At 64.5% G+C, this 25,435-nt stretch overlaps 1 protein-coding gene across 3 annotated transcripts in view; it reads left to right on the top strand.

The window, feature by feature from the left end:
• HIP1 (huntingtin interacting protein 1) overlaps positions 1-25,435 on the top strand; it is a 56,531-nt gene that overhangs the window by 9,279 nt on the left and 21,817 nt on the right. The window contains exon 1 of one of the 3 annotated variants that reach the window (XM_075440239.1): positions 16,652-16,741. The exons of 1 other annotated variant lie outside the window; for it this stretch is intronic. In XM_075440239.1, the coding sequence (XP_075296354.1) occupies positions 16,724-16,741 (18 nt within the window). In that variant the 5' untranslated portion in view covers positions 16,652-16,723. Of the gene's footprint in view, positions 1-16,651; positions 16,742-25,435 lie in introns of those variants that run through there. One more of the 3 variants, XM_075440240.1, reaches the window with a different exon arrangement.

The raw sequence follows: 25,435 nt of genomic DNA, 5'->3' as shown, positions 1-25,435 counted from the left end.
GAGCGTGCGCGGCTTCGCGTCGTAATTAGCAGACGCTGGGTGGAAAATCGCGTTTTCCAGTCGTGCTGAGGTGGAAGTGAACAAGAACACAGGGTTTTGTAAGTGCGAATGGTGTTGCAAGGTGCTTGTGGCAGAACATCAGGGATGCGCGGGAATTGTCCCTCCTCTTCCTCAGAGCCTGGAAAAGAGGTGATGGCAGGAGTGCTGAGACCTCAGCAGTGGAGCTCACCGACCGAGTGATGCACGTGCTGAGATACAGCTCCCACCAGGCAGCGTTCCTCCCGGATCAGGCGTCCGGCATGGGTGGGCTCTGGGTGCGGTTGCAAAGAGCAATTTGTGTCTTCTGCACAAGCGAGGTGTGGCCTGCAGGTCCCCAACCTGCTGCTGGTGCAGGTCCCTGCTCATCCAGGTGTGGGCTAAATGCAGCCTCTGCAATCCACTGACTCAAGCGTTGATCAGCACTTCAGCATCTCAGTGGGCTTGGCAGCTGGTCGCACTGGTGCTGGCCCTCGCCCTTGCTGGTCCACGGACATCATGGTTGTCCCTTTGCTCCTGAGCCACAGTTACTGCATGCACCAAGGCTGGTCCTTGTGGGCCACTCTGTCCAGCTCTACCACCCTCAGAACTGCTCACGGCAAAAGTCCTACACCACCAAGTACGGGCGTGTGAAGATTTTACAAGGTCTTGAGGCAATGCTGAAGTGGAGGGAGCAGGAGACTTTGACTTCTTCTCTGTTGGAGAGGTCAGCGTAGACTAGGAATGGCTCCATCAGAAGAGATGACGTCTTCTGCACTGAATAAGTCAGTGAAGTCATTTAATGAGTGAAAGAAGTCATCGAAGAAGTCATCTCTTCTGGTGGAGCTACTCCAAGTCTGCGACTGGGTGGAGACCTTGTGTTTTCCTGGCCAGAGATGCTTTGTGCACTTCACAAAAGCGAATGCACTGTTCCGACAGAGTCACCAAGGTTTGGCTGCTTCCGTGGAGGTAAATACTTGTCTGGAGAGGGCAAAGGGAGGTGTTTCTCAGTTTGCTGAGTTTTGTGGTCTTCTTCTGTTGCCTGGAACTCGGATGGTCTGGACTGTCCATGCGTGGAGCAGGTGTCAGGTCAGGCTGTCACCCCCTGCAGCAGCCAGCCTGGGGAGCGGGGAGCTGCGTTTCGGTGCGGCTCGTTCCTCCCCGTGGTCCTGGGGGACACTTTGTGCCCCATCTCTGCTCGCCGTGGTACCCACCACAGATGTTGGATGGGCGTACCAGAGCATTGCGTTGCTGCGGGGAGCCAGGCTTGTGTTGGGGTGACGGGTGGGGAGGGTCACGCACAGCATGGCCTGAAGCTGGACCTTCACCTCCTCTCCTCTCCTCATGCAGGGAGGGCGAGAGGCGGTGGGACGACTTGGGACACAGCACAGCCCACGTTTCCATGGGTGGGATCCCGCCTGGAGTTTCTGCCGTGCCTGCAGCCCTTCCCTGGGGGCACCTGGGAAGGTGACGTTAGCTGAGGAGCTGGGTTGGGCAGGACCAGCGCCGGGCTTCGCTCCTCTCCTGGTGAGATGCTCTTGGCCTCGGCAGGAGGACACGCTCCTCCCTTGTTTGCCTGCCTGGCTGTTGCGGTCCTGCCCTGGCTCTTTTTATAGCTCGGAAAGAAGTGCCTTGAGTTTCTGCGCCGTCTGGGAGGCCAAGCGCGCAGGGAGGAGCCGCGGCTCGAAATAGGGCTGCTTTCTGCTTCTGCATTCCAGTTTTATGATTTTTTTAGCCGAGATGTCCAAGTTTGAAGAGCCCCACTGCCGCGAGCGCTGAGCTGGGAACCATGTCCTGCATTTTTTCCACTCAGATTGGGTCTTCTTTCTCCTCTGCCTTATTCCCCACACCCTCGCACCAGCCATGGAGCCTCCACGAGATGGCTTTCCCAGGGGATGAGGGCTCTCACACCCACCTGTATTTTCCATAACGCCCAGATTTGGTACCTCAGCCTGGCTGGTTTGGCAGAAGAGCTCCCTGCGCACCGGTGGTGTTGCCCGAATCTGCAGAAATTAATGATGTCTGGGGGGGTGGATGAGCGATCGGGTGTTTGCCAAAGCTGCTGGGTGGTGAACAAAGAGCTCAGACAAAACGTTCAGCGATTTCTGCCCGCTGGGAGGGAAGCGAAGCTGCGTCTGCTGCGCGGCCGTGAAGAAACCGGAGCGAAAAGGAGAGGACAACTTGACAGAACCTGCGGTTTGCAGCCCCTGAAAATGAGCTGGGGTTTTGGCTGCGGTGCAGAGCCAGGGCAGGGGCTTGGACAGAGCCCGAGGGCTGGCACCAGCTGCGCCGGCGTCCCGGCCGGTCTGCTCCGCTCCCACCGCAGAGGGGTACGGTTAACCGGATCACAGAATCACAGAATCACAGATCACCTCTAGACTTCTCCATTAACCCCACTTGGGTGCCAGTTTTGGGCAAGCCGTGGCTGCAGTCCCCCCCTCCGAAGCGTTGCGGGTCCCTGCTGGCACTCGTCGGCTGGCCTTCGCGCTCCCGCCTGCGCCCGGGTCTGCGTCGGCCGGCACGGGCGGACACGAACGGGGCGTAGCTGGGAAAAATTCATCTGGGGTCAAATCTGAGCCAAGTCTTTCTTTGTCGTGTGGAGAGGGCAATTAGCCAGACTGTCCCTGTTACAGCTTTTATGATTTTAACCCTTTTTCCTCCCTTTCTGCTGCCAGCTCCAGGGGAAATTGCTTTCTAGTTATCCAGCTTCTCTTCCCATCAGCAGGAAAAAGCGATTTTGCACGTTGTGGAAATGCTGGGAACTGCAGATTCCTATCAGAGAGGGAGAAGTCTGCCAGCTCCTTTCTTCTGACAATAAAGAAATTTTGGATATCAGCTCCCGGCACCCCCAAGGGACTGTGTGTTCCCAGCCCGCGAGGGGAAGCGGTGCCTTTGCTGCTCGGCGACGTAACCAGCGTCCCGTGAGCAGCGTGCACAGCCGTGGCGAGAGCTTCTTCGTCTCCTCCCAGGTGTTTCCCTCTTTTCCAGCCCTAGAGGGTAAGAGGGATGGGTAGGAAGGTAGGAAGGTAAGAAGGATGGGTGCTCAGCTCCTGCCCCACGTAACGACGGCAGCCCCGCCGCCGCGATGCCCGGGCCGTCCCGGCAGCCTGGGTGCTCCCGCACGTGGGTGTCTGCTGCTCGCCCGTGTTTTTTCCCAGTCCCAGCGTTCAGTTGTCCTGCAGTCCTCAGGCTGGTGCCTCGCTCAGCCGTCCAGCCGCCCGCGCCCGGCCGAGTGATCCCCGCGGCGTTGGAGTCCCAGAGGCTGGCTGTCACCCGCCGGCTTTCACGGGAGCCCTGTCCCCTTCCAGCGGAGCATCTCCCCCGCAGGAGGATGCCCTGGGGACAGTGAGGACCATGGCGAGGACATGGTGAGGACCATGGTGAGGACATGGTGAGGACCACGGCGAGGCCAATGGCGAGGACGTGGTGAGGACCACAGCGAGGACCATGGCAAGGACTACGGCGAGGACATGGTGAGGACCATGGTGAGGACATGGTGAGGACTACGGCAAGGACCACGGCGAGGACCATGGCGAGGACCACGATGAGGACCATGGTGAGGACCACGGCAAGGACACAGTGAGGACCATGGCGAGGACCATGGCGAGGACCATGGCGAGGATATGGTGAGGACCACGGTGAGGACCATGGTGAGGACCACGGTGAGGACATGTGAGGACCATGGTGAGGACCACAGCGAGGACCATGGCGAGGACATGGTGAGGACCACGGCGAGGCCCATGGCGAGGACGTGGTGAGGACCACAGCGAGGACCATGGCAAGGACTACGGCGAGGACATGGTGAGGACCATGGTGAGGACATGGTGAGGACTACGGCAAGGACCACGGCGAGGACCATGGCGAGGACCACGATGAGGACCATGGTGAGGACCACGGCAAGGACACAGTGAGGACCACGGCGAGGACCATGGCGAGGACCATGGCGAGGATATGGTGAGGACCACGGTGAGGACCATGGTGAGGACCACGGTGAGGACATGTGAGGACCATGGTGAGGACCACAGCGAGGACCATGGCGAGGACATGGTGAGGACCACGGCGAGGCCCATGGCGAGGACATGGTGAGGACCACAGCGAGGACCATGGCAAGGACTACGGCGAGGACATGGTGAGGACCATGGCGAGGCCCATGGCGAGGACGTGGTGAGGACCACAGCGAGGACCATGGCAAGGACTACGGCGAGGACATGGTGAGGACCATGGCGAGGCCCATGGCGAGGACGTGGTGAGGACCACAGTGAGGACCATGGCAAGGACTACGGCGAGGACATGTGAGGACCATGGTGAGGACCACAGCGAGGACCATGGCGAGGACATGGTGAGGACCACGACGAGGCCCATGGCGAGGACATGGTGAGGACCACAGCGAGGACCATGGCGAGGACGTGGTGAGGACCACAGCGAGGACCATGGCAAGGACTATGGCGAGGACATGGTGAGGACCATGGTGAGGACATGGTGAGGACTACGGCAAGGACCACGGCAAGGACATGGTGAGGACCACGGTGAGGACCACGGCGAGGACCATGGCGAGGACCATGGTCCCCTGTGCTAGGCTGGCCTGGCAGCCTCTGACAGCCGCTGAACTGCTGAACAAGAATTAAATGGGGTGTCGTTAGTTGGGTGTTTGGTTTTAAAGTACTTGGAACACCTCAGGGCTTTGCTGCACCAGCGGGACCCCTCGTTAGCGTCTTGGGGAGGGTGGGTACGTGGCTCGCTTGCTGACGTCAGCGCGGTGTCGCAGACGGGGGTGGCTGGCGGTTTGGGAGGAGGGACCTGCCTGCACTTCAGCTCCAGCTCAGCTGTCAGTGCGTAGCCAGGAGCACACGTTTTGTCTCGGAGCTGGTACCTCCTCGTTTCGGTGTCCTGCGTGCCCCTCCGCCGGCGATGCACGCCCAGCATCAGGCGGGCAGGGTGGCAGCGACAGCGGCGCGCGCGCTGCGGATGCGGTGATTTGCTTTCCAGAGCAGAGGTTTCCCTCTCGGGTTGTCCCCTCTGCTTTCCTGAGACAGCACCGAGACGCTGGGGCTGCCCTTCCCGCTGCCCGCTTGGGCTCTGGCAGGGGCATCCTCGGGGGGCCGAGCCCTGCGGCTGCCCTGCCTGCCTGTGCTGCCCCGGGCCGGGGCTGGGCTGCTGCCCGCAGCTGCGGTGTGCAGGCAGGGCAGAGAGCAGGCAGGGCAGAGAGCAGGCAGGGCAGTGTGCAGGCAGGGCAGAGGTGTGCAGGCAGGGCAGTGTGCAGGCAGGGCAGAGAGCAGGCAGGGCAGAGAGCAGGCAGGGAGGTGTGCAGGCAGGGCAGAGAGCAGGCAGGGCAGTGTGCAGGCAGGGCAGAGGTGTGCAGGCAGGGCAGCGTGCAGGCAGGGCAGAGAGCAGGCAGGGCAGAGAGCAGGCAGGGCAGAGCACAGGCAGGGCAGAGAGCAGGCAGGGCAGTGTGCAGGCAGGGCAGAGAGCAGGCAGGGCAGAGCACAGGCAGGGAGGTGTGCAGGCAGGGCAGATATGTGCAGGCAGGGCAGCGTGCCGGCAGGGCAGAGAGCAGGCAGGGCAGAGCACAGGCAGGGCAGCGTGCAGGCAGGGCAGAGAGCAGGCAGGGCAGTGTGCAGGCAGGGCAGAGGTGTGCAGGCAGGGCAGATGTGTCCAGGCAGGGCAGAGAGCAGGCAGGGCAGAGCACAGGCAGGGCAGAGAGGTGTGCAGGCAGGGCCGTGTCCCGTGCTGCCCTCAGCCCCTGCACCCCGAGGGACGGGCACTGCATCCCCCCTGACTCCACCCTGCAGCGGAGCACGCACCGTCCCGCTCGCCGGGCTGGAGGAGGCAGGGTGCGGGGTGGTGGGCACAGCCCCCTGACCCCCCGAGCCCGGCCCGTGTCCCCGTGGGGTCACACGTGGGTGAGCCGTGGGGCAGCGGTGGCTCCCGGCGCGGGGGCATCGCCACCTGCCCCGCGAGCGGCTCCCGACGCAGACGGCTCTCGCCGTCGGTGCCCAGTCCCGGTGCCTCTCCCCAGTTCTCCCAGTCCTGCCGGGAGGCACGGGCGGGTTTTCCACACCCGGGGCTGGGGTTTGTGCTCTTGGGACTGGCAGGAGTGGGACAGTGCAACCCTGCCTTCGTGGGCTGGGTAAGCCGAAGGGCGCGCCGAGACGCGCTCCAGCCAGCAGCGTTGGTTTTCGAACGAGGAGCGTGAGTAAGAATTAATATTTAGATCTCAGGAAGGGACTTCGCAGCCCTTCGCACGGCATCGCGCCTGCGGTCGCCCCGTCGGTGAGCGGCAGGCCGGCAGCAGTAACACATAAACACAGCTTCCTTTGTACGCTGGGTTTTTTCCACCTCGGGCTCCTCCCTGCGTCCCAGCGCAGGTCCCTGCTCCGGCTCCGCGGGCTCCCGGGCGCTTTCCACGCCCGGCGAGCGGGCGGCACGCCAGACGCTCGCAGCCCGGCGACGTCGCGGAGCCGCTTGCGGGGAGCATGGCTTGCGGCGGGGAGCAGCCCCGGGTGCGGGAGAGGGGTCGAACACGGGGAGCGTAGCCGGCTCGTACTTAGAAAAAAGCACACCAGGACGGGACCGGTTTATTTTCCAGTTATACGTCCGTCAGAGAACATCCCTCGATCCTCCGCTGTCCCGTCCTGCTCCTCGGCACGGGGAACCGTCACCCCGTCTCTGGGTGCTGCGCTGGTGGCCTGGGTGCCGGGGAGCGGGGCTTGGGGACCGCCGCCGTGGCTTAACGAAGCCGGACACCCGTTTCTGTAGTGCTGGGAGATCCCAGAGGGACGCAGACGGAGCTTTGTCCTGCTCCGGTGCCGATAGCCCTCTGCTGCCTTAAGGCTTATGTATTTATTAAATATCATTAGCCTTAGGTCCTATGTATTTATTAAATATCGTTAGCCTTAGATCCTATGTATTTATTAGATATCATTAGCCTTAGGTCCTATGTATTTATTAAATATCATTAGCCTTAAGTCCTATGTATTTATTAAATATCATTAGGCTTAGCTCCTATGTATTTATTAAATATCATTAGCCTTAGATCCTATGTATTTATTAAATATCATTAGGCTTAGCTTCTATGTATTTATTAAATATCATTAGCCTTAGGTCCTATGTATTTATTAAATATCATTAGGCTTAGCTTCTATGTATTTATTAAATATCATTAGCCTTAGGTCCTATGTATTTATTAAATATAATTAGCCTTAAGTCCTATGTATTTATTAAATATCATTAGGCTTAAGTCCTGTGTATTTAGTAAAACAATATTTATGGGTTATAAAGGTCCAGCCTTCACAGCAGCAGAGGTTTGGACACCGGGAGTGAGCGGTGCCCATGCTGGGGGAGAGGGGAGCGGGTTCAGCCACGGGCTGTCCTCCTGGCACTGGTCGGGGTTGGCAGGGCCCTCTGGGGGTCACCCAGCCCAACCCCCTGCCCAAGCAGGGTCACCCAGAGCAGGCTGCACAGCACCGCGTCCAGGCGGGGCTGGAATATCTCCAGAGAAGGAGACTCCACAGCCTCCCTGGGCAGCCTGGGCCAGGGCTCCGTCACCCTCAGAGGGAAGAAGTTCTTCCTCAGGTTCAGCTGGAGCTTCCTCTGCTTCAGTTTGTGCCCGTTGCCCCTTGTCCTGTCACTGGGCACCACTGGAAAGAGTCTGGCCCCGTCTTCCTGACCCCCACCCTGCAGATATTTATGGGCATTTCTAAGGTCCCCTCGCAGCCTTCTCTTCTCCAGGCTGAACAAGCCCAGCTCCCTCAGCCTCTCCTCGTAGCAGAGGTGCACGTTCTGCATCCGTGCCGGTGTCGACCCAGGGACGGAGGGGCTGTGAAGCGGAGAAGGGTGGGCAAAGTCGGGGGCCGCTGATGGGGGCAAACGGCCCCGTTGCTGTGGGTAGGTGCGGGGGGCATTTACCCCCGCAGCCCTCTGCGGTTTCGGGGAGGTGGGCGGCAGAGGAGCTCTGGGCACTGATTGCCCGGGGAGCGGCGCGGAGGCAGACGTGGCAGCGGCGAGCACGGCGATGGTGGCTCGGTGGCGCGGTTGTGGCCGTTGCGAACCCTGTTCCCTTTTTCTGGGCGTTTCGCTCATCTCGAGGGGGTCGGCGTGAGGCTTGCGAGAAGGAAGCGACGAACTAGAGCAGTGCAGTGTGCGTGGGTAAAGAGAGACCGAGCCTGGGCTGGACTCGAGGTGGGCTCCAGATAACCTGCACCTACGGATGGGGCCACAGGGGCCGCAGAAGAGATCAGCGAGCGATGAGCAGGTGGTCACCTACAGACTAGCTGAGGTCAGGCGTGAGGTTTACGTCCTGCTGCTGTGGAGATGCTGCTTTGAGGAGATGCTCTGGTTTCTGGCAGAGGAACCTGCCTGAGATCATGGACTCAGAGAGTGGTTTGGGTTGGCAGGGACCTTCGAGGCCCACCCAGCCCAACCCCTGCCATGGCAGGGACCCCTTCCACCAGCCCAGGCTGCTCCCAGCCCCGTCCAGCCTGGCCTTGAACCTGGTCAGGGATGGGGCAGCCACAGCTTCTCCGGGCACCCAGTGCCAGGGCCTCAGCACCCTCAGCGCAGAACATTCCTCCCCGATGTCCAGCCTCACCCCCCCTCGCTCCGTCTCCAAGCGCTGTCTTGTGGTGGGGACCCCCGAGCTGGGTGCAGGGCTGCAGGGGGGGTGAGGAGAGGGGGGCAGAGGGGGAGCATCCCCTCCCTCACCCCGCTGGCCCCGCTGCTGGGGACGCAGCCCAGGAGACACTTGGCCTTCGGGGCTGCCAGTGCACGTGGCCGGCTGATGTCCCGTCTGTCACCCACCAGCATCCCCCAGTCCTTGTCTGCAGGGTGCTCCCCATCCATCCATCCATCCATCCATCCATCCATCCCTCCATCCATCCATCCATCCATCCATCCATCTATCCATCCATCCATCCCTCCACCCATCCATCCATCCATCCATCCATCCCTCCATCCCTCCATCCATCCATCCATCGCTCCATCCATCCCTCCATCCATCCCTCCACCCATCCATCCATCCATCCATCCCTCCATCCATCCATCCATCCATCCATCCATCCCTCCATCCATCCCTCCATCCATCCATCCCTCCCTCCCTCCCTCCCTCCCTCCATCCCTCCATCCATCCCTCCATCCATCCCTCCATCCATCCATCCATCCATCCATCCATCCCTCCATCCATCCCTCCATCCATCCATCCCTCCCTCCCTCCCTCCCTCCCTCCATCCATCCATCCATCCATCCATCCATCCATCCCTCCCTCCCTCCCTCCCTCCCTCCCTCCATCCCTCCATCCATCCCTCCATCCATCCATCCATCCATCCATCCATCCATCCATCCATCCATCCATCCCTCCCTCCCTCCCCCAGTCTGTGCTGGCACTGGTGGTTGCCCCAACCCAGTTGCAGGACCTTGCCCTTGGCCTGGTTGAACTTCATGAGGTTCACATGGCCCCGCTCCTCCCGGCTGTCCAGGTCCCTCTGGATGCCACCCCATCCCTCCCACGTACCAACTGCCCCACCCAGCTTGGTGTTGACCTTTCCATCGCTTCCTAGCCCTCCACACCGGGTGGGAACGGGAGTTTCTTCTGCTCCAGGTTTGGGTGGGAGGGTCTGCCTGGCTCCTTGCAGGGCGAAGGACCAAGTAGCGAGCGGGGCAGACGCTGCTGATCCTGCCTCTTGCATTTTTCATCGCGCTGGCTTGGCGGAGCTGCTCGCAGAGCTCCTGCTGACCTTGGACCAGCCCCGCGCGCAGGCACTGCCCGCGCCGTGCTCCACGAGGCTCGTGCCGTCGCCGCAGCACCAGCGGCTGTAGATTGAACAAGGAGCTAAAAATAACGAACAATCGATCACGGCAGCGTGAACCCCAGCTTACTTTTTTTTTTAAAGAAAATCTCTATATTGACAGCACAACAAAGCGGCTTCCTGTGAAGGCCGGCGGGATAACGGAGCCGGGCTCGCTGCCCGCGCCCCGGCCGCGGGCTGGCACCGGCGCCGGCTTCGCCCGTGGCCCTCGGTGCCGCGGCGTCGTGCGGGTCTGCACCCCGGGAGCCCGTTTCTCCGCCGCGCGGGGCGATGTGCGGGGCAGCGCTCCTCCCCGGCTCCCGGCACCGCTCGGCCCACGGCGCGTGGAGCTGGGGAGCTCGGCGCCCGGTGAAATGGCAGCCGATGAAATAACCCGCCTGCCGGCTGCCCCGGGCTGCCCGCTCCTGCCCGCGCTGCCTGCTCCGTGCCGGAGCAAGCCCTCGGAGCGGCCGCCAGCCCTGGACCCGTGCCCGCTTCGGGCTGATCTGCTTTTTCCTCTTGCTTTCGCATGCCCGGGGAACTGCGGCATTACAAGGATTTGAAAATGGCCTTGAGCTTTTTTAAGCACGGCTCCGGAGCGGATATTTTTCCTAAATCAAGATTTGCAAAGGTATTTGGGCATTAGTCGGCCAGGGGGGATTTCCAGAAGTGTCGGAGCACCCAAACACACGTTAACTCTGCCTCCAGTGCCAGAGCAGATTTGGGGTGGAAAAGCAGCTGGTTGGCCAAGACAGCGAGGATTTCAGGGCTGTTATTTACATCGCCAGTGCTAACGAGCGCGAGGGTGTTCCCAAGGCTGCTTGCTGCCGGGTCCCTTCCGAAGATCCCGGTGGCGGGGGATCAGCCCAGAGGCCTTTGGCTGCGTTGCGGTGTCGGAGCCCGCCGCGACGCGTCACACCTCCGGCTCCTGCCGACGCGGCTGCTGCGTCCCCGCGTCCCGAGCGAGCCGCGGTGCGACGCCGGCCGTGGGCAGGGTGCCCGGGGCAGGTCTGCGTGCTGTGTCGGAGGGACGCGGAGCCACGCAGGGCATCGGTCGGCCAAGCCGGTCTGCGTCACCATGCTCCAACCTCCCAGCTCGGTGGAAAGAAAAAGCCATTGCCAGGCACGGCGACAGCGAGGTGGGTTTTTCCTCTAAATCACACAGTGACAAATACACCCCGGTGCCCGGCGTTCGCTCCCTTCTCCCAAAAACCAAAACTCCTTGCCCAGCCAGCGACGCTCACCCAGCTCCACGGAGCAGAAGCTGAACCCAGGCTGAGGAGCCCTCAAAGGCGCGTCCCCAGGCGAGCGCTCCGCAGCCGGAGAGATACTGAAAAGAGCTGGAACCTGCAAAATAAATCATTTCCTAAGCCCTCAGTGGTTTTCCCGGTGAACCTGGTACTCTGCTTTATGCCTAGCGCTCTGAAAACCCCCGGATGGTGGAGATCCCGTACCGGGAAGGTGCTCCAGCAGCCTCTTGCGTGGCTGCCTACGGGGCAGGACTCATTTATCACGAGCTGAGAGCGCTGCGCTGGGGAGGTGAGTCTCAGCTGGCAAAAAACCAGCATTCCCCAAGGAAAATGGATGGAAGGGACTGAATCCAAGGGGTGGTTCGAGAGCGCGGCTCCCGTTTGGCTCCTGCCCGCCGGGAAGACTTGGGAAACGCAGCGAGCTGGGGAGAGAGCCGCAGCCACAGTTAGTCACCGGGGGGGAGGCGGCGGCAGGGGAAGAGGGCTGGAAAGGCTGCGGCGTATTTTTAGACCTTGGTAAAATGAACAGTGGCGGGGGGGGTGGGGGGGGAAGAGGCAGGAGACCTTCGAGAGAGGCGTAAAGGCTTCACGGAGCAGAGCGGCCCGGGCTTTGCGCTCCGTCCCACCCCGAGCGTCAGCTCAGGCAGAGATTCACGCAAAGTGGGGAGGTAAAACCCAGAAAAGAAAACGCCATCTCGCTCATGGCCCGACGCACCGCGTCCAGCGGGCCGTGATGACAAAAGGCCACGTTTGCCGAGACGTTTTAGCCCTCATTCCCTCCGTTTTAGCGGGAGTTGGTTGCTGAAATAGAGTTTGGAGGGTGCTGGCGGGGCCTCTGGTGGGCTCGGGGGAGATGCTGAACGTCCCCTTCTTCACCCGTCGCCATCGGCTGCGCCTACCGTCCCGGCGGTACCGACCCAGAGGGGTCTGAGGGGTCTCGGGGTGAAGCGCCGGAGGAGATGAAGTACAGCCGGTGGGGAGAGGAGGGGGCTGTCAGCCTCTCCGGGTCACCCGTGAGGATGATGAAGGCGCTCGGGGGACAGGGTGAAGCAAGGGGCTGCCTCCGCCCCGGTTCTCCCGGGAAGCAGCCCCGGCTTTGCCTTCGCTCTTCCCTGCTGGGAAAGGTCCCTGCGTGCGCCCGGAGCCGGAGGGGTTGGTGGAGGCAGCGCCCTTGGTGCCGTGGGGTTTTCCAGCAGCCCCGTCGCCCTTCCCCAGCATCCCCTGGAGGGATCCCCTCCATCCCAGCTGGACACCTGCTCCGGAGAGCCTTCCTGGGGCCGGTTCTCCGCAAGGTCATCCCGAATGGCCGGGACGGGGTGCGGGAGCCTGGGACGAAGCGTGCGGGTCTGCACGCCCGGCCGGGATGCTCTGTGTACCCCCCCCCGCTCCTGCCGCGGCGGCACAGAATCACAGAATCACAGAATAGTAGGGGTTGGAAGGGACTTCTGTGGGTCATCTAGTCCAACCCCCCTGCCCAAGCAGGGTCACCCAGAGCAGGCTGCACAGGATCTTGTCCAGGCGGGTCTTGAATATCTCCAGAGAAGGAGACTCCACAGCCTCCCTGGGCAGCCTGTTCCAGTGCTTCGAGTGCTTGCTCGGCACGGAGATCCCGAGCAAGGTCCCTGCGGTGGATTTGTGCCAGTGAGTTGAGGGTGACACACGGGTATTTGTCCCTACAGCAGCTGAAGGAAACTGGAAGCGGAGCTGACGCTCCCGCAGCTGCGATGAGCAGCCTCGGCGTCTCCAGGGGAGCCCCTGGGATCAACCCCGGAGCTCCGTGCGGGGCAGGAGCGGCTCTCGCGTGCCGGCACCGGCGTTGCTCCGCGGCGACGCGCTGAACCACGGCAGGGAACTCCCCTGGGCTCGGTAAAGCAAGGGGGTGACTCTTTTCAGGGCATCGCACCCCCATGGCGGTGGGATTCGTCCCCCCGGGTCGCAGCGGTCCCTCCTCGGCCCCGGCGTGGTCGCGTGGGCTGCTGTCCCCGCTCGGGGCTGTTGGCTTGGGGAGCGTGGCTTTGCTTGTCCCTGGGGAATCTGGGTTTCCCTTTGCTCCAGGGACCCTCCTGAAATTCCCTTTAAATTAATTTTTAGGTTTTCTTCCAGAGCTGCCTCAGCTCTTAGTTTTGCGCTGTAGCTGAAGACCCCGCTTGCCATGGAGCTGGGTGGGCTTGGAGCTCGCTGCCTTTTCCCCAAGGGCTTCCTGGTGGCCTCCAAAATTCAGGCTCTGCTGGCCAAAGCGGCTCAGCCACGAGGATCCGGGCAGTGGCCGTGGCACCTGCGTGTCCCGGCTCCGCGGCATCCGTAGGAGACCGTTGGCAACGGGAAGAATCACAGAATCACAGAATCACAGAATAGTAGGGGTTGGAAGGGACCTCTGTGGGTCAAGAACCGGCGTTAGGACCAGCTGAGGCGTTTGGTTCGGGGGTGAGCTTGCGCGGGAGCTTGGCTTTGAAAAAACAAGGTTAATGATGACGAGCTGGCTTAATTTGCGGGGTGAAGGAAGGACGTGGGGAGCGCAAAGCCTCTACGAGGTGGGCAGCTTGGCGGGGCTGCCCGCGGGTTTCGAAGGTACGACAGGCTGTCACCAGTAAATATGGTGGAGGGTGTTATTTTCTATATATATATTATATATAATGCGTGTTATTTTACAAGCCACCTTTTTCCCAAGCAGGTGGCTTCGTAGGAAAAGTCACGTCCGTCCCGTGCGTGTGGCGGGGAGGGGGGGGTCGGGTTTTGCTCCAGGAGACGCGGCTGTGCCTTGCAGGGCGCGCTCCTCACATCCCTGCCTTAAGGTCTCCTCATGCAAATGAGGCATTAAAACCTGATGGGGAAGAGCTAATTGCAGTGCTGTGGCCTCTGGACACCGTGGCTGCTCGGGGGGGGCTCTGGGAAGCGTGGGCCGCATCCGCAGCACGTCCCGGGACCGCAAGGCAGCGGCGGGTGCAGCTAAACCCAGCTGAGGGTAAATTAATTAATTCCAGGATCTCATTAAAGCGGGGGGGAACACCAGGCTGGGGGCTGGGCTGCACAGCGCAGACCCAGTGTCCCCCTCCCCATGCTGGGACCGGACGCTGCTCCCAGAGGAATTCGGCTGCTGCTCGGAACCGTCGGGTCCAGCAGAGCCCATCCGGTCCCGCAAAAACCCGACGAGCCGTGGCCGCAGCGCTGCCGGGCGGCGCGTCCGTCTGTCCGCCCGTCCGTCCCAGGAGCTGCGGCGGGGGCTTGAACAGCCACCTGCGGAAAACACGACCTGGGGTTCGGCCCCCGAAGGGCTGGGATTGATGGGGTGGGGTGGGTGGGTGCGGGGCTGGGTGCTGGCAGGGCACGGGGGTGGCGGCGCTCCGTCCCCCCGGGGATGCGGGGTCCCGTTATCCCGTCAGGAGCGGCCAAGTCTCCATCTCGAAGTGGCTGAGCCGCGACCGGGCGACGGCAATCCCAGGGGTAATCCTGGGGGTAATCCTGGGGTCAATCCCAGGGGTAATCCCGGGGGTAATCCTGGGGGCAATCCCAGGGGCAATCCCGGGGTCAATCCCAGGGGTAATCCCGGGGGTAATCCCGGGTTCAATCCCACAGGTAATCCCAGGGGTAATCCTGGGGTCAATCCCAGGGGTAATCCCGGGGGTAATCCTGGTGGTAGTCCTGGGGGATTGGCACGTTCGCCGGGGCCAGCAGCCCAGGAGCGGTTTCTGTCAGGGTGTGAAGCTTCCCCTCCGCCCTCAGCCGAGGGGCAGCTGCGACGCTTCTCCTCCTCCCTGCTCTGGGGTGGGTTTTAGGGGGCTAAAGTCCTTCTGGAGCACTGGTGGGAGCTGGGGAGAACCCAGATGCTCCGGGCTGGCTGTTGGTCCGTCGGGTGGTGGGGCGGCCATCGCTGCCGTGCCTGCCCCAGAACGGGGGGCTGAGGGTGGGGGTCTCGTTTGCCGCGCCGGTTTAATTGCTTTTGTTGTTGGAGCCGAGAGTGGGACAGCCGAGGGGGCTCCTCTGCGGGGTCAGCGGCCAGGCCCTGGGTGCAGCTTCCTCCCCCCTCCCCAGCACAGACATGGGGCAGCTGGGGTGGGAGAACAGGCAGGGGGTCGGGCAGGGGGTCTGGCCGTGGGGCAGGAGATGGGGCAGGTGATGGGACAAGAGGTCAGGCAGTGGGGCAGAGGGGGTGGTGCAGTGGGGCAGGGGTTTGGGCAGGAGAACGGGCAGGGGATCGGGCAGAGGGGTGCTGGTGGGGATGGGGATGGGGCAGGGGCTCAGGTGGTGGGGCAGGGGAAGGGGCAAGGGGTCAGGCAGCAGGGCAGGGGTTCAGGCAGGAGATGGGACAAGGGGTCAGGCAGTGGGGCAGGGGCTTGGGCAGGAGAACAGGCAGGGGGTCAGGCGGGGGGTCTGGCTGGGGGGCAGGTGATGGGGCAGGAGATGGGACAAGGGGTCAGGCAGTGGGGCAGGGGGTCTGGCGGGGGGGCAGGGGATGGAGCAGGGGGTCTGGCAGTGGGACAGTGGTTCGGACAGGGGATGGGGCAGTGGGGCGGGGGTCTGGAAGGGGGGCAGGGGTTCAGGCAGGGGGTGGAGCAATGGGGCCGGGGTGTCTGACGGTGGGGTGGGGGCTCAGGCAGGGGATGGGGCAGTGGGGCGGGGGGGTCTGGCGGGGGGACGGGATGGGGCAGGCAATGGAACAGGGGGTCTGGCGGTGGGACGGGGGGTCGGGCAGGGGATGGAGCAGTGGGGCAGGGGATGGGGCAGTGGGACGGGGGGGTCTGGCGGTGGGGCAGGGGATGGAGCAGGGGATGGAGCAGTGGGGCAGGGGATGGGGCAGTGGGGCGGGGGGTCTGGCGGGGGGGCAGGGGATGGGGCAGGGGATGGAGCAGTGGGGCAGGGGATGGGGCAGTGGGGCGGGGGGTCTGGCGGGGGGGCAGGGGATGGGGCAGGGGATGGAGCAGTGGGGCAGGGGATGGGGCAGTGGGGTGGGGGGTTTGGCGAGGGGGCAGGGGATGGGGCAGGGGATGGAGCAGTGGGGCAGGGGATGGGGCAGTGGGGCAGGGGATGGGGCAGTGGGGTGGGGGGTCTGGCGGGGGGGCAGGGGATGGGGCCGGGGTGTCTGACGGTGGGGTGGGGGCTCAGGCAGGGGATGGGGCAGTGGGGCGGGGGGTCAGGCGGGGGGGCAGGGGATGGGGCAGGGGATGGAGCAGTGGGGCAGGGGATGGGGCAGCGGGGCGGGGGGTCTGGCGGTGGGGGCGGGGGTCTGGCTCGGGCAGGCTGCACCGGTGGTCGCGGAGCCCGCCCTGCCCCGGGCACCCTCCCCCCCTCCGGCCTCCCCCTGCCCGGGCCGGCGCGGCGGGGCGCTCCCGGTGGGCGGGGCGCTCCCGGTGGGCGGGGCCCTCCCGGTGGGCGGGGCGGCGGGGGCGTGGCCGTGCCGCCCCCCACGCGCGCCCCCGCGGGGCTCCTTTGTTATTCCGGCGGAGCGCCGCGCCCCCCCCCCCCCCCCCCCCCCCCCCCCCAACCCCCCCGGCTCGGCTGTGCCGCCCCTCGCGGGAGCGCGCCCGGGCGCGGGAGCGCGCCCCCCCCCCCCCCCCCGCCCCGCTCCGCCGCCGCCGCCCGGCAGAAGCTTCCAGCGCCGCCGCCCCGCGGGGCCGCCGCCATGGGCACCGGTACCGGCAGCGCCGCGCCGCGCTGAGCCCCCCCGGCCGCCCGCCCGCCGCCATGGAGCTGGGCAAGGTGGTGAGTGCGCGGCCGCGGGGACCCCCCTTCGCGGGGATCCCCCCCTCCCCGGGGACCCCCTCCTCCCGGGACCCCCCCCTCCCCGGGGATCCCCCACTCCCGGAACCCCCCACTCACGGAACCCCCCCCTCCCCGGGGACCACCCCTCCCCGGGAACCCCCCCGCCCCGGGGACCACCCCACCCCCGGAACCCCCCCGCCCCCGGGGATCCCCCCCCCCGGTGGCTCGGCGCGGTCCCCGGGAAGTTCGTGACCCCGCGGGTACCGGCGTGGAGCCGGGGGGGTGCGGGGAGGGGTGCGGGGAGGCAGCGGGCGCTGGGCGGGGGGCTCGGCTGCGGGGTCGGACCGGTCCCCCCGTGCTGCTGGGGGGGGAGGGGGTGGGGGTGCGCCCACCCACCCACCCGGGTTACCACGATTTTCCCCTGCCTTTGGCTCGGCGGGGTTCAGGCGGTGCCACGCACCCCGGTGTCCCCCCACGCACCCGTGTGTGTCCCCCCACGCACCCGTGTCCATCCTCACGCACCCATGTCCCCGCACACCCATGTCCATCCCTGTGCAGCGATGTCCCCATGCACCTGTGTGCGTCCCCACACAGCTGTGTCCCCATGCACCCGTGTGTGTCCCCACGTACCCATGTCCATCCTCACGCACTCCGGTGTGTCCCCGTGCACCCCGATGTGTCCCCACGCACCCCTGTGTGTCCCACGTACCCGTGTGTGTCCCCCCACGTACCCGTGTCCATCCCCATGTACCCTTGTGTGTCCCCACATACCCATGCCCACCCCCATGCACCCCTGTGTGTCCCCACGCACCCATGTCCATCCCCACGCAGCTGTGTCCCCACGTATCTGTGTATGTCCCCACACAGCCGTGTCCATCCCCGTGCACCTGTGTCCCCACACAGCCATGTCCCCACATACCCATGTCCATCCCCATGCTCCTGTGTCCCCACACAGCCATGTCCCCACGTACCCGTGTCCATCCCCATGCAGCCGTGTCCCCACACACCTGTGTGTGTCCCCACATACCCCTGTCCGTCCCCATGTACCTATGTCCCCACACAGCCGTGTCCCCATGTACCTGTGTCCCCACACGCCCGTGTCCGTCCCCACACAGCTGTGTCCTCATGCACCCGTGTCCCCACGCACCCGTGTCCATCGCCACACACCCGTGTCCCCACGCACCCATGTCCGTCCCCACACACCCATGTCTGTCCCCACACACCCGTGTCCCCACGTATCCATGTCCGTCCCCACGCACCCGTGTCCCCACGCACCCATGTCCGTCCCCACACCCGTGTCCATCCCCACGTATCCGTGTCCGTCCCCACACACCCGTGTCCGTCCCCACGCACCCGTGTCCATCTCCACACACCCGTGTCCCCACACACCCGTGTCCCCACGTGTCCATGTCCATCCCCACACACCCGTGTCCCCACGCACCCATGTCCGTCCCCACGCACCCGTGTCCCCACGCCCAGCGCTGCTGTCGCAGCCCCTTCATCCCGTGGGGGGGGCAGCCCCTCGCCCAGGTCTGAGGGATGGAAACCTGGTTGGGGTGAAACGGGGGGGTTTCGGGTCCGTTCCGGCAGGGGGGCACGGTCGTCCCCAGCGCCGCGCACCGGGGGAGAGGGATTTGGCTTTTGGCGGAGCTGCGGCAGAGCCGGGTCAGGGAGCGGGAGGGTCCCCGCGTGGTCCGGGCCGTTCCCGGCTGGGTTGCGGGATCCAGACGTCCCGGGGGGATAACGGCGGGTGCGGGACTCCCCGTCCCGCTCCCGGGAGCTGCGGCTCGGCGAGAGGCGTCGCCAGGCAGCATTTCCACCGAAGCCACCTCGGCAGCGCCGCGCTCGCGTCCCCGGGGCAGCCCGGCTCCGGGAGTCGGGGAGCACCCCGGGGGGGTTGTCCCAGGGCGGCGGGGCTGGCGTGGGGCTGAGCACCCGGTTTGGCGACGAGCTCCTGGCGTCTGCTCCCCGCATCCCGCAGCCTCGCTCCCTCGTCTCCTCCCCGTTCCAAGAAATGCGTTTGCTGGGAAGCAGGAGGCTCCGGTCGGGACCGCCGGGAACGTTTCAGGAATATCTGAAGGCGATGGGGGGGGCCTTCCTGAAGCGCCGTCCCCCCTCCCCAGACAGAAAGCACCGCTGCTGCAGGAGATCAGCTTCGCATTAAATCCCCGCTTTTAATTAAAAGCCTGGCTAACGGGGCAGCTCGCGGGAAAGGCTGCGGCCGTGGCCAAGCCAGCCGGGCAGCGTCGGGCACGAGTGACGGAGCGCCCGTATCGATAATGAAGCGAGAGGAGGAACGAGGGGGTTTCATGGGGCGCAGCCGTGGGGGTCCCGGGGAGCCTCCTGGTTTTCCGCCGCCCGCGGTGGGCTCTGCTGAGCTGGGGGCTCTCCGGCTGCTCCAGGAGCGCCCGGCAGCGGGAGCCAGGACCCGGGCTGGTCATGGTGCTGGAGGTGAGCAGAGCTCGGCTGGCTTCTCTTGTGGCCGTTATTCCAGCCGGAGGCTCCGAAGGGATCCGGGTTTTACGGTGTCGACCTCCCCGCTGGTCGTCGGTGAGGTCTGGCTGCTTCCGGAGCCTCGCTTTTCGCCAGCTCTGCTCCCCAGAATCAGTTTTCTCGCGGTCCTGGTGTTTTTTCTAAAGGTTGATCTGTGCGTTGGAAAGCCCGTGCTCCTTAAACTGGATTTAAAAACCACGCGTCGAAGTAATTAATCGGCGTAAATTGTTTGTGGCACTGGGGAAGTGCAGCGGCCCAGCGCTGTGGGTCCCTCGATGGTGGGCAGCGACGTGTCCCACATAGCAAGCTCTCGTCTCCGGTGTCACCAAACCCTTCCAGCCGCTGGTGACCAGCCCGGCTCTCCCCTCCCGCCGTCGCGTGTCTCGCTCGAGCCCTGGGGACCCGCCGCGAGCCGGGTGGGTGGTCGTCTCCGTTCTTGCCCTTTGCCTGCCTCGGAGGTGGAGGGGCGATGGGATCGCGCTGTCCCGCCCTGCCCCAGCTCTCCTGGCGGTGTTGAGCTCATGCTTTTTGCTGGAGGCTCTGGAAGGGCTGGGAGGAGCAGCGGGTCAAGTCCTCGCATGTGGAGCTCGTGGGCACATGGCCGCGTGGATCCCAACCTCGGCTTTGATCCCACCCCGCTGCCCTCAGGAGGAGCTGGGAGCGCGCCGGGTGGTCTCTTCAGATACCCCCAGAACGTGTATCCTTTGGCTTATTTTCATTTTTCCACCGTGATAACGGTGCCACAGCTCACCAGGCAAAGGCCTTGGTGGCAGTCGGGCAGCAGCTGCCGTCCTCTTGTGTCTCCTTGGGGGGTGGAGACCCCTGAACATCACATCACCCCTCGCCGGCCAGGCCTGGGTGGTCTCTCCCCTGGAAGCACCGCGGGCGCTGGAAGAGCTTCTCCATAACGCTCACATCGGGCTTCGCCGTGTGCCGGAGAGCGCTGGCGGTGGGTAGACCAAGCGTGACGTCCATCTGAAGTCATCACCCTCCTGGCCTCGGGAGAGCAGACCCGGAGGCGGCGATGCCAGGGCAGGTCTCTGCCTGGAGAAGAGCCTTGTGGCCATGCCATCGGCTGCCACAGAGCCCGTGGCCGTCTGCCTGGTGACTCCCGTTCGGGGTGTCCCGTGTGCCACGGGGTGGGCAGCAGGGCAGGGTGTGGGGCAAGATGTCCCCACACTCCCGAGGCCCCCGTGCTGGTGTCCCTTGGGATTCAGGGCTGCCTCGGGTACGCCGTGGTCCCCCTCCTGCCGGCATCCAAGCTGGTGGCGTTGGCGTCTCCTCCTGGGGAGCGGGTACGTCGCAAGCCACCGCCGCCGGAGCAAACCCCGGCAGATGCAGCGAGGTTTCGGGGTCTGCGATGCTGGAGGCCGACGTCGCTTTGGGGGAGACGTGGTCGTTTTTATGACCCAAATGAAGGGAAATTGGAGACGTGCGCCGTTTTTGGGGATGATTTCTGATGCGGTGGGAGCAGGAGGCGAGAAGAGCGGCGGCGCCTTCGGGGAGATGCTCACGCAGCCCTGGTCGAGGCTCTGCGTCCCTGGAGCGGCTCCGGCGCGTCGCCGGCTGGGAGAGGAGCACTTGCTTCCGAAACTCACGGATCCAGCTGCCGGCGGGCACAAAGCCGGGCTTGTTCCCGGCTCCTGCCGCTGCTGTCGGAGGTCACGGGCACCCCGGCCCTCCCCAGGAGCTCCCGCTGGCAGGGAGCTGGTGGTGAGCATGGTTCCCCGCGGGACATCGAGCACCCCGGCGTTATCCACCTGGCTTTGCTTCGGGATTTTCCCAGAGAAAAACCTTTCCTGAGCCCCAGCGAGGCTGAGATTTGCCTTTGGCTGCTGTTGGGGAGTCATATTCTGAGCGAGACATGTGCCCTCCGAAAAGCTCGCCCGCGCCCCCGTGTCCTGCACGCCTCCGGGGCCGGGGTGAGGCTTTGCCAGGCTGGGATTTGCTCATGGATTTCTTTCCGGGCTTGCCGTAGTCAGGTCTCCGTCCTCGCTCGCTTCCCCCGGAGCCCCTGCGTCCGCAGGGCTCGCTCGCAGGCGGTTTTCCGGAGGTATGCTCCATCCCGGCTCTCCTTTTATAGAAAGGAATTAAGGAGAAATGAGGGAGCGTTGCTAAGAGGATTTGCACTGCGACTTACTCAGTTTCTCCAAATAATTTGCAATAGCTCTGGATTCTGTTAATCAACACTCGCTTCCTTGTGGAAAGGAGCGGAGAAGGGGGAAGGCACCGCGCAGGTCCCGAGCAGAGGTCGGCTCCTCGCCGGGAATGGGAGATTTGCGCTTCAGAGGGGACTGGGAGCGTAACGTGGGGAGATCTGGCAGGGGACTGAGGGTGTGTGAAAGAGGAGTGTGGCCATGGAGTGTGGTCCTTACTGGTCCAGTATCCGATGCTCGGAAAGCCTCTCTCCCTCTGCCCCAGGTCCCTCTGTGCCGTTTTGGGCTCCTCTGTCCCTGTCTGGAGCCTGCGGTCGCGCACCCGGAGAGGTGTTTGGGTTGATGTGAGCCACGGCTGGGGGGTTCACCCCGGGACGGAGCTGTCGGTGGCTTGGCTCTGGCGTGGCATCTCCTCGCGAGAGGAGCTGGGCTGAGTCAGGGGCCGTGGGGGTCCCGCGGGACGTGGTCCAGCTCGCCCGGGTGGCCGGCAGCACTTGTTGCCAGCGGGATTCCCCGAGTCCCGCGGGAATGGTGTTAAATTCCCCCGCGCAGGGCCACGGCATGGCGTCAAGCCACAAGCGCGAGACCTTGCAGAGGGTTCGGGGGCACCCGTGGGTGCTGCAGAGGCAGGAGAAGCTGCTCGGGCAGGTCCCAGTGCTGCGAGGCAGAGCTGTTGGGTTGGATCGCCCCTGGTCCCTGTGACCTGACTCTCCTTCTCGCTCCACGGCCTCAGCCTTCCTGTGCTCGTGGCAGTGGGGTTTCCTTGCCCTGTGTTGCTGGTGCTTGCAGCAGTCCCAGCGGTCCCAGTGCTTCCAGCGGTCCCAGCATTCCCAGTGCTTCCAGCGGTCCCAGCAGTCCCAGTGCTTGCAGCAGTCCCAGTGCTTCCAGCGGTCCCAGCATTCCCAGTGCTTGCAGTGCTTCCAGCAGTCCCAGTGCTTGCAGCATTCCCAGTGCTTCCAGCGGTCCATGCATTCCCAGTGCTTCCAGCGCTTCCAGCAGTCCCGGTGCTTCCAGCGTTCCCAGTGCTCCCAGTGCTTACAGCGTTCCCAGTGCTTACAGCGTTCCCAGTGCTTGCAGTGCTTCTAGCGGTCCCAGCATTCCCAGTGCTTCCAGTGGTCCCGGTGCTTCCAGCGGTCCCAGCATTCCCAGTGCTTGCAGCGTTCCCAGTGCTCGCAGTGTTTACAGCGGTTCCAGCACTCCCAGTGCTTCCAGTGGTCCCGGTGCTTCCAGCGGTCCCAGTGCTTGCAGCAGTCCCAGTGCCTCTCGCCCAGCCCTGCCCCGTGCTGCTCCGCTGGGCTCTGCCCCGCGCGCCAGCCCCGTGGCCCTGCCAGGGAGAGGCCAGCGTGGCGGTGTCACCCGTGTCACCCCCCGTGCGGCTCCCGTTGTGCAAACGGGGCCCCGCCGGCCTCTCCGCTCGCTTCCCTCCCGGCCCCGCTGCCTCGCCGGCCTTGCACAAGAGGAAGCGCCGGGGTTTCCTTTCCCGGCGGCGGGGAGGGGTGCGGGGCTGGAGGAAGGGCCCGCTGCCCCCCGCCTGCCCCACACCCGCCGTGGGCCCCTGCCCTGCTCCCAGTGCGGGAAAGGAGCCCTTTGGGCACCCGCGTGGGTGCGGGGACCGGGGGCTGACACCCCTCCATCGGCCAGAGACCGGAGCCGGGCTGGCGGCGCTGCTGACGAGGCGCTCGGCGTCTGGCAGGCTGGAAACAGCCCTTGGGCTGTAGAAGCTCCTAATTAAATTAAAATTAAAATACCATCAGCTGTAGGTGCCAGATGGTGTGGGGAAGCAGCACCCGTGCGCCGGGGTGAAAGACCCCTCCGTGGCGAAGAGCTCGGAGCTCGCTTTCAAGGCAGCCCCAGGTTTCCATCCTTCTTGACCCGGTTCTGCAGCCAGCGGTCCTGGACGGGAGCGCGCGTGCGCCGCTGTCACCCTCCCTGACCCCTCGTCCCTTGGAGGGGACGCGTACCGCCTCGCTGCTGTGCTCCTTGGAAAACCTTTCCACCGTCCGCACGGACCTCACGGGTGCTCCAGATGGGGTGGGGGGTGGAAGGGACCAGCCCCCCTTCTCCTCCCCAACCTTGACTCCCTGCTCCGGGGGGTCATGGGGGGCTGCTTTGGTTGGAAAAACCTGCCCTTGCCTTACTGGGAGAAGCTGGCAGGAAACAGCAGTGCTTGGAGCTCCATTTCCAGCTTTCCCGGGGGGTGCGGCGGCCCCCGGCACTGCCTCCCCCCGGAGACCACCCCTGGCCGGCGTTCCAAGGACGGTGGAGCCGCCGGCTTCGGGAGAGCCGTGCCTCCGGCCTCTGGCTGCGCGGTTCCGCTCGCCGGCTCCCGCTTGCGCTCGGCTTGTTGTTCCTTGTGGTCCAGGCGTCCCGTTAGGGCTGCGAGGATGAGGAGGGGACTGGAGCATCTCTGCTACAAGGAGAGGCTGAGGGAGCTGGGCTTGTTCAGCCTGGAGAAGAGAAGGCTGAGAGGGGACCTTAGAAATGCCTCTAAATATCTGCAGGGTGGGGGTCAGGAGGATGGGGCCAGACTCTTTCCAGTGGTGCCCAGCGACAGGACAAGGGGCAATGGGCACAAACTGAAGCAGAGGAAGCTCCAGCTGAACCCGAGGAAGAACTTCTTCCCTCTGAGGGTGACGGAGCCCTGGCCCAGGCTGCCCAGGGAGGCTGTGGAGTCTCCTTCTCTGGAGATATTCCAGCCCCGCCTGGACGCGGTGCTGTGCCCCCTGCTCTGGGTGACCCTGGTTGGGCAGGGGGTTGGGCTGGGTGACCCACAGAGGGCCCTGCCAACCTCGACCATGCTGGGGTCCTGTGATTCTGTTTCGAGGTGGGACCTGTGCTCAGACTCCGATCCGGCGCTCATCACCGTGCCGGGTGGCCCATCACGGCCGTCCTGCGTGGCTGCGGGCTGGGATTTGGGCCGGGGAGAAGCTGTGCCTGGAGCTGGTCCCATGGCACACATCCCTGATGGCTGTTGGGATGTGGGCATCGCTGCCGTCGCTGGCACAGAGGTGACTTCCCGAGGAGTTTTTTAATGCTGGATTTTCTTTCAGGGTTTTTGTGTACGGTGAGGGGCCGCGGCCGCAGGGCCAGGCAGACCTCGCCTTGGTCCCCCCGCGCTGGGAACCCGCTCCCCTCCGCCCAGCCCCTCGGGAAGGGCCATCTGCTGGGGTCAGGTTTCTCCACCACCGGTGTTTCATCCAGCTCTCCATAAAGCCCAGCTGAGATGCAGGTTCTGGTCCGTGTCCAGCCCACCGCCGGGATGCTCGTGCCCTGTGGCCAGCAGTCCAGGTCCCCAGCCACCCCTGAATGAACCTCTTGTGCATTACTGGTGACCTCCATGGTCACCATCATGGTCCTTACTGGTCATCTCCATGGTCACCAGTAAGCAGGGAGCTGGTGGTGAGAGCGGTGGGCAGCTCGGTGTGGCTGGAGACCCGCCGTGGGGCTGCGAACACCACGGGCTGCGTGGACCAGCCCTGCTCGAGGGCAGCCAGAGCGAGCAGCAGCATCCCCGTGGCAGCACTGGTTCATACTGGGAGGTCAGGACCCAGCCCCCGTGTTTCGGCTAAGGGGGTGCTCGCCCTGGGGCGGGGTGCGGGTGGTGGCGGTGGGCGAGCTGGGAAGCGGTCTCAGCCCTGCAGCGCGTTGTCCCCGTCCGGCTGGCGGATGCTTTGGTGGCAGAGGGGCTGTCTGGGGAGGGGCTCGGGCTCAGCGCCGGGGGTTTGGGCTGTGCCCGGCCGTAATCGGGGTGCCCGTGGGCCCCCCCAGCTCTGCTCAGCGCAGAGTCATCGGGGTCGGTCGCGACGGAGCCGTAGCAGGGCAACCTCGGAGAGGGTGAGCAAGCCGGGGTGGCAAGACAGATTGCCGTGAGGAAGGTGCTGGGATTAATCCCGCTGCTTTAATTGGTTTATATCAGTAATTAGCTACTTCTGGCCGTGCTGAGCCAGACGGTTTCTTCCCTGGGCAGCGGGATCTTTGCGGAGCGGGTGCCAGGCAAGCGCTCAGCACCGCCACCGGCATCGCCGCGCTGCCGCGTCGGATCGGC

Source organism: Opisthocomus hoazin, chromosome 20 (genome assembly GCF_030867145.1).
Source record: "Opisthocomus hoazin isolate bOpiHoa1 chromosome 20, bOpiHoa1.hap1, whole genome shotgun sequence".
NCBI lineage: Eukaryota > Metazoa > Chordata > Aves > Opisthocomiformes > Opisthocomidae > Opisthocomus > Opisthocomus hoazin.
The sequence above is the reverse complement of the archived record's forward strand: the minus strand, read 5'-3'. Positions and strand labels throughout refer to the sequence as shown.